The 12,209-nt window shown below is 43.5% G+C and overlaps 1 protein-coding gene across 4 annotated transcripts in view; it reads left to right on the top strand.

Moving 5' to 3' along the window:
• The window catches only part of LOC113823871 (long-chain-fatty-acid--CoA ligase 4-like), a 56,072-nt gene extending 46,913 nt beyond the window's left edge, over nt 1-9,159 (top strand). For all 4 annotated transcript variants that reach the window (XM_070120900.1, XM_070120903.1, XM_070120904.1 and 1 more), the window contains exon 2: nt 4,185-9,159. In XM_070120900.1, the coding sequence (XP_069977001.1) occupies nt 4,185-6,213 (2,029 nt within the window). In that variant the 3' untranslated portion in view covers nt 6,214-9,159. The remainder of the gene's footprint in view (nt 1-4,184) is intronic.
• The last annotated feature ends 3,050 nt before the right edge of the window (nt 9,160-12,209 follow it).

The raw sequence follows: 12,209 nt of genomic DNA, 5'->3' as shown, positions 1-12,209 counted from the left end.
AAACAAAGGAGAACATTATTTCTGCTACTTAAGTGTTCTTGATTAAGTGTTACTATTATACGCTCCGCTGAGTTGCCATTTCTTGAAAAATAAAAAATGGTGAAACATTTCGGAAGAGAAAGGTGGGATACGGAAATGCATGTTATGAGAGTTTAAAATTCATCTTTTTTTTTTCTTCTTACTTACCGGAAGTTTGTGAAGTGTTGCCAGATTTTTTTCGTTTGTTTGCTAACCGGAAGCTACTGTACTTGTGAAGTGCTGCCAGATTTATCCATTTACCCATTTTTATTTGCCTTTTGCTATTGTATACTGGATGCTTGTGTACGTGTGAAGTTTTTTTTTCTTTTCTTTTTTACAAACCGGACGCTAGTGTACTTATGCAGTGTTGCCAGATCAAGGTCTTTCGTCTGTCGGGACTTGGCTACACTTGCAGGGTTTCTCTCGGGTTGTCAGTATTGCACAGCGACCTGTCTTCACCTCTTATGTTAGGCCGTGGTCTGACCCGGTCTGATCCGAGCGTGACCTGGTTTCTTGGGCTGACCCGAGGAAAAAGGGGCGTTGCGTGGAGCTCTGAGGGATAGAGTTGCTTCGGTTTTATGTATGTCTCTTGCTTTTGAATTAGTGTTTCATTTTTCTTGATTTTCTGAGTCTGCGCTTCTCTGTGCGATACTTTTCTCTGTCATCACTTGTTTCTTGTGTAGAACTTACTTGAAAAGATGGAGGGGAGGGGGAGGGGGGGCACGCAAACACACGGACGCATGCACGCACATGAAGCGAGAGAGAGAGAGAGAGGGGGAGGGAGGGAGGGAGCGAGAGAGAGAGAGCGAGAGAGCGAGAGAGGTAGGTAGGTAGGTAGGTAGGTAGGTAGGTAGGTAGGTAGGTAGGTAGGTAGGTAGGTAGGTAGGTAGGTAGGTAGGTAGGTAGGTAGGGTAGGTAGGTAGGTAGGTAGGTAGGTAGGTAGGTAGAGTAGGTAGGCGAGAGAGCGAGAGAGCGAGAGAGAAAACGAGAGAGAGAGAGAGAGAGAGAGAGAGAGAGAGAGAGAGAGAGAGAGAGAGAGAGAGAGAGAGAGAGAGAGAGAGAGAGAGAGAGAGAGAGAGAAGAGAGAGAGAGAGAGAGAGAGAGAGAGAGAGAGAGAGAGAGAGAGAGAGAGAGAGAGAGAGAGAGAGAGAGAGAGAGAGAGAGAGAGAGAGAGAGAGAGAGAGAGAGAGAGAGAGAGAGAGAGAGAGAGAGAGAGAGAGAGAGAGAGAGAGGGAGGGGGGGAGCGAGAGAGAGCTCTACGAAAGAGGAAACGAAAGAAATTCCTCACGAAAATCAAAATCAGTGAAAGGAGGAGGACAAGAAAACCGTACGGAAGAGAAGACGAATAGAACAAAGACGTGGACCCCCCTCCCCTCCAAAAAAATAAATAAATAAAGAGAAAGAAAGAAAAAAAGAAAAGAAGTTTGTTTACTGATTTGATCAAACGTGGAAATCCAGTGCGGAAAAATGCCCATTTCCGTAGCTATTCAGAGAGCGGGATGGCTGTTGAGGAATCTTTCCTTCGTCCCAAAATAGCCTTTTTTTCGCGCCGCCGAGAACACTTCACGGACTCTGGCGGCGTGGGCGGTGGCGGCGGGATGGGCGGGTGTGAGGGGGCGGGGTGGGGGGTGGGGGATGGATGTTGCATTCGATTTTTTACTTTGTGTGTCTGCTTGTCTTTCTCTGTCTGTTGGTTGGTCGGTCGGTTGCTCTCTCTCTCTCTCTCTCTCTCTCTCTCTCTCTCTCTCTCTCTCTCTCTCTCTCTCTCTCTCTCTCTCTCTCTCTCTCTCTCTCTCTCTCTCTCTCTCTCTCTCTCTCTCTCTCTCTCTCTCTCTCTCTCTCTCTCTCTCTCTCTCTCTCTCTCTCTCTCTCTCTCTCTCTCTCTCTCTCTCTCCTCCCTTCCTCTCCCTCTCTCGCCCTCCCTCTCTCCCTCTCTCTCTCCCTTCCTCCTTCCCTCCCCTTTCCCCCTTTCCCCTCTCTCCCTCTCTCCTTCTCTCTCTTTCTCCATCTCTCTTTTGCTGTTATCCTCAGTTGCCATTTTATATCTATGTCTCTCGTTTACCTCCCGGCTTAGTGTCTCCTCGTCGTTATTATCTCGTCCACTTCCAACTTCTCTTTTGTATTTGTCTTTTGTTGCCTTTGTTGTTTGTGTGGATTCGTGTGATTCTGTTGTTGTCTCTGTTTACAGTTCTCTTTACTCTTTTACTGCCTTTCCTGGTCCTATTTTCTTTCTTTTATCTTTCATTCCTCTTTATTCCTTCTCCTTCTTTTCTATTGTTTTTTTTCTGTTTTCTCTTTCTCCCCTCCTCATTCTTTTTCTTTATCGTCATATTTCTTCTCTCTCTCTCTCTCTCTCTCTCTCTCTCTCTCTCTCTCTCTCTCTCTCTCTCTCTCTCTCTCTCTCTCTCTCTCTCTCTCTCTCTCTCTCTCTCTCTCTCTCTTTCCCTTCCTTTCTTTCCTTCTCCCTCCCTCCTTTCCTCTCCTCTCCCTCCCTTCCTCTCCTCTCCCTCCCTTCCTCTCCTCTCCCTCCTTTTCTTCCCTCCCTCTCCCTCCCTCCCTCCTTCCCTTGCTCTCTCGTTTTCCCTTACCATCTCCATTTTTTATGGTAATTAGGCATTACCTGTCCTATTAAATCACATTACAGGGCCAAAGTATTTTTCTGTCTTCCTCCTTCTGGTCATACATCAATTTTATTTTCGTTATTTATTATTGGTCTTACGTACGGCATTTCATTTGGACAGACCGGTGTCCGTTCAATACTCCCCCCCCCCCTTCTCTCCCCGGCTGCTTGCTCCTTTTCTCTTTTCTTCGGCTCTCTTGTCTCTTTTTCCCCCTCCTTCTCATCCCCTTTCGTCTTCCGTTTCCTGTTTCTACATTCGTTTCTCGCCTGTTTTCTTGAGTCTCCCCTGGCGTCGTTTTCTTTCATTTCTTTATTTTCCTTTTGGTTTGTTTGTTTTATGTCGATTATCTTTCCCTCCTTCTCCTTCTCCTTGATTTTCTTTCCCTCCTTCTCCTTCTCATTTTTCTTTTCTTCCTCCTCCTCCTTCACCTCATCCTATTCCTTCCTCTTCCAACATGTAAATCTCTTGGCGTTTCGTCTCTCATCCTCTCATTTTCTTCTCGTCTCCTTCCTCTACCTTCCTTTTATTTCTTCTTTTCCTTCTCCCTTCTCCACTTCCTCCCCCTTTCGCCCTCCTCCATACACGCAAACACTTACCATGAGCTTAACAACCTCATTGGGTAAGTCTCGGCAAGTTATTGTCATTGTGGCCACGTTGGACCCCAGCCTGTCCCTGAGCCCCTGGTTGTTAGAAGCCGCCGGCGCCATGGGCAACTTAGCCCGGAGATGCGTGGTGCGCTGGGCTACTAATACGAGTGCGGGGGAAGTGTGGAACATAAGGCGACTGATACCTCAGACCACTGCTCCTTGGAACAACTAATGCTTAGGGCGTGAGGCGCGTGAGGCCGTCGGGGCGGCAGCGGCCAAATGCGTTAGACAGCTTATATATAAGATCGTAGGCCTTGGCCCGGCGGCTCCCTCGGTAATTAGGAAGCCCTGGGCGGTGGGTAATAACAGAGGGAAAGGGAGGGGGGAGATAGGAGTCTTACGGTGTATGTATGTATGTGTTCACACACACACACACACACACACACACACACACACACACACACACACACACACACACACACACACACACACACACACACACAGATGTGTGTGTGTATATATGTATGTATATATATGTATGTATGTATGTATATATATGTATGTATGTACATATATGTATGTATGTATGTATATATATGTATGTATGTATGTATGTATATATATGTATGTATGTATATATATGCATGTATGTGTATATATATATATATATATATATATATATATATATATATATATATATATATATGTATAAATACATAAATACATACATATATATACATACATATATACATAATACATACATATATATACATACATATATACATAATGCACACTTATATACATTCATACACACGCACATAGTGTATTCGTTTCTAGTCCTCTTTGTGAGTACACATGTATTAGGCCACACATTTTAGTGTCACAATCTTTCTCACTTGTTTTCCAACTGATTCCCCGCCCTTGCACCTCGCCTCCGGAGTGACCGCCTTTCCCTCAGTTTCAGGATGGTGATTCGGGGCACGAAGACGGAGGGCGGCTGGTACGTGAAGGCGAAGCCCAATGGCGAGCCCTACCCCCTGGACTCGCGCCTGGCGCCCTTGTTTCGCGAGGCGGGCGTCACCACGCTGCCGGGGGCGCTGCAGTACGGCGCCTCCACCCACGGCTCCAAGCCCTGCATGGCCACGCGGCAGATCCTGAAGCGCGAGCGCGAGGAGACCAACGGCAAGATGTTCGAGAAGCTCCAGCTGGGCGAGTATGACTGGCTCACGTACTCGGAGGTGCAGGAGAAGGCGGTGAGCGTGGGCCTCGGGGCGCGCCAGCGGGGCCTGCAGCCCCTCGACCGCGTGGTCATCTTCGCCGAGACCCGCGCCGAGTGGCTCATGTGCGCCATGGGCTGCCTGCAGCACCGCATCTCCGTCGTGACCCTCTACACCACGCTGACGGACGACGGCGTGGCCCACGGCATCAACGAGACGGGCGTGCCCTTCGTCTTCACCTCGTACGACCTCCTGCCCAGGGTGACGCGGCTCCTCTCCAAGTGCCCGAAGGTGAAGACCGTCGTGGTGATGGAGGACCAGATCGACGGCCTCGGGGACACGAGCAAATTCCCCGCCAGCGTTAGCCTGGTGCCCTTCAAGGAGCTCGTCACGAAGGACGCCAGCTGGGACCGCATCGACACGCCGACGCCCCAGGCGGACGACACCGCCATCATCATGTACACGAGCGGGTCCACGGGCACCCCGAAGGGCGTGGAGCTCTCCCACACCAACATCCTGACGAGCGTGATCGCCTACTCCGTCCAGATGAACGTGGGCCCCGGCGACCGGTTCCTGGCGTTCCTCCCCCTCGCCCACATCATGGAGCTGGCCTCCGAGATCGCCCTCATCTCCCTGGGCGCCACCATCCTGTACTCGTCGCCGCTGACGCTCACCAGCACCAGCCCGAAGGTCATGCGGGGCACGGACGGGGACGCCAAGGTGGCCAAGCCCACGGTCATGAACGCCGTGCCGCTCGTGCTGGACCGCATCATCAAGGGCGTCTCGCAGAAGGTGGAGCAGCAAGGCTGGATCAAGAGCTTCATCTTCAACGAGGCCGTCAGGTACAAATTCTGGCTGGAGTACATCCCCTTCACCTCCTACTTCATGGACTACTTCATCTTCAGAAGAGTCCAGGAGGAGCTGGGCGGGGAGCTCAAGCGCCTGGTGGTGGGCGGCGCGCCGCTCTCGCCACAGACCCACGACACCATGCGAGCCATCTTCGGCGTGTCCATCCAGGTCGGCTACGGCTCCACGGAGTCGGCCTCGTGCATCACGGGCATGGACGAGGACGACGTGAACACGGGCCACTGCGGCGGCCCCAACCTCGGCGTGCTCATGAAGCTGGTCGACTGGGAGGAAGGCAACTACAAGGTCACCGACAAGCCGTACCCTCGAGGCGAGATCGTGGTGGGCGGCCCCGTCGTGGCCAAGGGCTACTTCAACCTCCCCGAGGAGAACAAGGCGGCCTTCTACCAGGAGGACGGCATCAACTGGTTCCGCACGGGGGACATCGGCGAGATCAATGCCCTGGGCGCCCTCAAGATCATCGACCGCAAGAAGGACCTGGTGAAGCTCAAGCACGGCGAGTACGTGTCCCTGGGCAACGCGGAGTCCAAGCTGAAGACCCTGTCCAACGTCGAAAACATCTGCGTCTTCGCCGACTCCACCAAGGACAAGACGGTGGCGGTGGTGGTGCCCTCGGCGGACCGCCTGCGCAAGGTGGCCGACAGCGTAGGCATCGGGGGTGAGGTTTCCGTCGAGGATCTCTGCCAACACGACAAGGTGAAGGAGGCCCTCCTCAAGGAACTCCAGAGCCACGGGAAGAAGTGCGGCCTCACCCGATGGGAGGTTCCCGCCGCCATCTACCTCACCCTGGAGCCGTGGACGCCCGACACGGGCCTGGTCACGGCGGCGCTCAAGCTGCGGAGGAAGCAGCTGTGTTTGCACTACGAGGACAGCGTCCACGACATGTACTCGCGGCTTGACTGAGCGGAGCGCCTGCTGGGCGTGCGCCCGTGAGGCTCCGCTCGAAGGGTCAGGGCGGGAGGAGCTGCCAGGCGGCGGGCGCGAGATGCGGTGTTTTGTATATAGGAAAGTTTTTTTTGTATATAGAGACGACTTCAAAGCCTACGCGGCCATGATGCCAGAGCAGCAGTTGCTCCTGCCGCCAAGGAAACCACAGGCCGCGCTCTTACTCAAATGCAAACCAATGCTGTGGTTTGAACAGAAGCCAATGATGACATCTCCAAAACGCCCGCGTCGAGTCCAGGACGCAGCAACCCGCCGCTGCTCGTGTCCTTGCCGATGTTCATTCGAAACTCTTGCCTTAAGAAACCGTGTCTCCATGGTGCGAGCCGTGCCGGAACGCGTCGCGCCGTGCCGAACCGCGCGTACGTCACGCGTGAGGGACCTGCTTATACTCTTGTGTACATATTTCACCGCTGTTAATCCCCATCAGATGGTTAAACATAACTATATACATATAGCTCTTAAGTACGTAGTATGTGATATTACATTAGTTATATCTCTCTGCTCATTCCTTAAGTGCACCCACTGTATCACCTATTCTCAAAGTAATATATTTACTGTAACATGGTATATTTGACATTTTGTGTCTATACTTCTATTTGCACCCTTAGAGAAACTCTGAATATTTTATATTTGATAACGTTGCGTGAATTAAATTAATGAGATGATTTTTTTTTATCTTGTCTGTTAAAGACGGTGAGATCTCATGTTCTTCTCTTCTCTCTATGTCTTTGTATAGAACGTGTGAGAAAGAGATAAGCGCTCGGAAGGGGGCGGGGCGATGGGGGTGGGGCGGGAAAGGGGTGGAAGGGGGAGGTGACCATCGCCAAATTGTAAAGGTTGACTTCGCCTTCCTAAGGTGCTATTCCCATTTTCCATTTAGTGAGAGGGAGTGAGAGTGTGAGTGAGTGTGTGAGTGAGTGTTTCTTTATGTGTGGATGCACGCAATGGTACCCACTGTACTGCGTGTGTAACCTGTGTACTTCATAACCCCTCACCCCTCCCCCCATACCTCCCCCCCCCCCAAGCCCCAAATACACCCTCGCCCGTTTATATTTCCTCGTATTAAGAAAAAGACGTATATTTTGCTGACTGTTTATAATGCGCAGGCATGGAAGGCCCTTCCTTTATGATTATTTTATATGCAAATGAAGTACTGAAGTAGGATGGTCGTTTGATTGCGTTCCTTGTATTATTTCATTGGTATTGATATGATTGTTAATTAGTATTAATAATGCCCTGAATTGCCACTACAACGAAGCATTGAAGTACATGCTGACATTGATATAATATTTGTGATTCTTGCTGTTGCCATATCGCTATTATCGCTATTTTATGATCATTATTATTATTTTTGTTATTGTCATTTTTGTTTTCATTTTCATCTTTATTTTATTATTTATTTTTATGATCATGATTATCATGATTAATGATATCGCTGTTGCTGTGAGTATTATCATTATCATTGCTATTACTGTCACCATAATTCCCGTCCTGATACGATAACCCCCCCCCCCCTTCATTTACCCCCGCCCCTCGACCCCCTCCCCCAACCCGCCTTATCGGGAGAGAGAGAGAGAGAGAGAGAGAGAGAGAGAGAGAGAGAGAGAGAGAGAGAGAGAGAGAGAGAGAGAGAGAGAGAGAAATCTGTATTAAAACCACGCACTTCAAGTTTATCCAAGTTTCTCACTTTCAATCCCCTCTTGGGTTATTTTCCGGCAAAACATAATATGTATGTAAATATTATGGCAGGAAAAGTTAAATAGCGAAACGCATTTTGTATGTAAATATTTGAAAAGATATGATGCTCATTTGTAATGATATGTCCTTGTACTGTTGCAAATGTTAATTTCGAAAAAGAGAAAGAAAAGAAAAGATGGTGAATGGAGTCATTACAATAATTGGATTGTTTTTTTAATTATGACTTATTTTGCAACAAAGAACTCTCCTCCCTCCGTGCAATATAAATATTTTTCAATCTCTCGATATTGCAAACATGATAACCATGGAGTTGGCTTATGAGCCTATTTTTCATGACTATAACACTAATATTGTCCAATATCTCTTTCACTTTCGAAAGCACGTTTTCATTGCTATCAATTTGCCAGAAATATGGATGGTTCGAGGGCATACTTAGTCATTCTCGATGTGTGCAATATTATGCATTTTAGGCTTATATTCATATTATTTATCACTGTTATTTAGAAGAGTTTTACCCAAGGCATAGATTTTCGATTTAAAAAGGATGCGTAATCAGGGCATTCATCCGGGTATTTTTATGAAGAAAGTGAAAAGAGGATTGACATAATAAGAGTTGGATTATTAATAGTGTATTTTGCCAAAAAAAAGGAGTTATTCTTCGTTAAACTTTAGGAATATTTGCTGGGAATAACCTTTTCTCAAGGGAAAACTTCCAGATATTTTTGGTGTTTATGTTATGATCATTGACTAATATTTTGGTATTTGATATGTTATCCACACACACACACACACACACACACACACACACACACACACACACACACACACACACACACACACACACACACACACACACACACACACACACACACACACACACACACACACACACACACACACATATATATATCCACATCCAGACTCAACAATAACAACACACATAGAATGAAAATATACTCAGAGCACAACACTTTCCAAATGACAAAAGCAAAGTAGCTTCCATATAGATTTAGTTCGGAATGTCCTTTTTCCCTTTATCCACATTTCCGAACTCAAAATACTATTTTGAACCAGATATCCGTGAGAGGCATCCAATTTATTCTATCACGATATTTTGATTATCTGGAAAATCATGATAAAATAACAGCATTTTAGCAATAAGATACAAGAAAATATATAAGAATATAATAAAATTCACCAAATACTTTTCGTGTATTTATTTATCCAACAGTGAAAAAAAAAATCTTATTACATATAACCTAAAGGAATGAACGTAATGCAGATAACGTTAACAGACAAAATAAACATCACTGTTTACATGTATGAAATGACAGCTTGTTTACCCAACACCTACGGAAGTGAGAGTGGAAATCTCATTAAATTTGATGATTCTAAAGGCAGTAGTAATTAGTAAGATATACTGAACACTGAGATAAGACGAAATGGTATATATACATCATTTATGAATTATGAGTAATGAGATATATGGAAAAAGAGTTCCCAATAATTGTACGCTAAACTATCTATCTATCTACCTATCTATCCGACTATCCACCTACCTATCTATCGATTTGTCAGTCGACCCATCTCTCTATCACCATAAATGAAACGAAACGACAGTCATAGCTCGGCAGTTATCTTAAATACATTAATAACAGCAACAGCGTTACACTAGTAATACCACCATATTGTTGGTGATTAATGATACTGATTATATTGACACTTTTAGAAAGAGGATTAATAGATCAAGAAGATAACAATGCCAATGATGATAACAATAGATGACGATGATATTAACGATGATGACAATAATTGCAATGCTGATAATGATGATAACAATGATTATGGTATTTATTTATTTATTTACATGTATAATGCCTGCTCACACACATATGCACACACAAACAAACAAACACACACACACAAACAGATATACATATATATGTATATATATATATATATATATATATATATATATATATATATATATATATATATATATATATATGTGTGTGTGTGTGTGTGTGTGTGTGTGTGTGTGTGTGTGTGTGTGTGTGTGTGTGTGTGTGTGTGTGTGTGTGTGTGTGTGTGTGTGTGTGTGTATATATATATATATATAATATTATATATATATATATATATATATATATATATATATATATATATATATATACATACGCACAGATACGTACATACATACATACATATTTAGATACACGCACACATCCACACACACACACACACACACACACACACACACACACACACACACACACACACACACACACACACACACACACATATACAAATGTATACACGAGTTGTCTGTGTGTGTGTGTACCCGGAAGATTATGTAAAATAGAAGTCTTTCTAAATAAATGCAATTTGCGATGACCTACTTATGTATAAATAGATTAATCTAAAGTAGATTGCCTTTAATGAATGTTTGTAAAAAGTGGAAACTCGAAATGTGAAATTAGAATTTGCTTCTCGATAATTAATGTTTTATTTTTCGGTAATTCAAGTTTTTCTTTCTAATGAAATAAAATTATTTGATTGAAAAAAAATTGCCTTCGTTATCATCATTCCTACTTTTACTACTTTTTTCCTTATCCTAATGATAACAATAATGATGATAATCATGAGGATGAGGATGATGGAATGATGACAATGACTGTGATAGATATTATAATGGTGATAATGACAATGAAAATGATAACGATGGTGGTGATGATAATTGCAAAGTTACACTGATGATTATTATGATTATGATGATTATTATGATTATTATAATTATCATGATGATTATGATGAAAACAACAACAACAATAATAGCAATAATGGTAGCAGGAGTAGTATAAGTGGTAATGATAAAAAAGAATAATGATAGCAATAATAGCATCAATAATTATAATAATAATGATAACGATAATGATGATAATATCAAAACGTTCGGATAAGACACACCTCTGGTAGAAAAATCTATTCATAACTTTTTGAGTTATCCTGCCAACCAACACACATACGAACAAACAAACTAACTAACTAACCAACGCGATCAGAAACATAACCTTCTTGGCGGAGATTATAATGATAAGACTAATAATGATGATAATAAGCAGTTACTTGATGATAAGTAATAAAGCAAATGCAAATAAAGAAGAAGGATATTGACAACAGTAGTAAAGCTGGTATCATTATTCAGACTATCATTCCCGCATTACCATTATTATTACATTAACTGTCATGATCATTATTGCAACGAGCAAAGCTTTCGCAATTCAGCGCTGGACAAAGAAGCAGTGATTGCCGATGCAAATGAAGGGTTATCAGATCGCTCGAAATCTTGCAATAATGCAGTTTCCTCTCCTTTCCCCCTCTAGAAAAAAGAAACAGAAAAAAAGGTAAAAAATAAGAAAAAGAAGAAGAAAAAGAAAAAAAAATAAGAAAAAAGAAAAAACGAAGAAAAAAAGAAGAAAAAGAAAAAAAGAAAAAAAGGAAAAATAAGAAAATAAGAGCATTAAAAGGTTAAAATCAAATAAAGATAAAAATGAAATTAAAGAAAAAAATGAAAAACGAAACGAAAAGCAGAGAAAACATGCATCACATATGAATTATAGTTGCGTGCCATTTAGTACCTTAGGCACAGGGACGAATAAGGTTCATAGTCGAATGCATCGGAGAACAGAAATAGAGTGGGAACTTAATCAATCATTTGTGATTATTATGATTATCTCTATCATTTCAAATCATCATTATTCTCATCACTGTTGATATTATCTTTATTATCATTACTATTCTATCATCATCATCAATTTAATAAATCTAATATTCACATAAAGGATAGTGATTCTGCTGCCGAACGATGATGATACAAATTTCACATCAACATAGCAGCATACATTATTTGATAAAATGAATAAGTCTATCTTTGAGATTATGGAGCTGGGGGGGGGGGGTAAATTGGGACGTTTCCTTAATGCATCAAAATGGCTCCCGCTGGAATAAGATTAGAGGATAATATATGATTCTTATCTCTAAATTATCTTAGGGGAGGTAAGCCTATTTTCTATGCCAAGATTTTGAGGTGATTTTACCTTTTTTTAAATTGATCTTTTCACTGTTTTCTTTCTTTTTTTAACTCTCTTTTTCTTTGTCTATCGTTTGAACATTTTTCTATCTTCTTTCATCTTATCAAGTCTCTCTTCCTCTCTGTATTCCTTTCTCCTTCTTTTTCTTTTTCCCTCTCATTTCCC

The sequence above is a fragment of the Penaeus vannamei genome, chromosome 4 (assembly GCF_042767895.1).
Source record: "Penaeus vannamei isolate JL-2024 chromosome 4, ASM4276789v1, whole genome shotgun sequence".
Lineage (NCBI taxonomy): Eukaryota > Metazoa > Arthropoda > Malacostraca > Decapoda > Penaeidae > Penaeus > Penaeus vannamei.
Note: the sequence above shows the minus strand (reverse complement) of the source record. Positions and strands in the feature narration are given on the sequence as shown.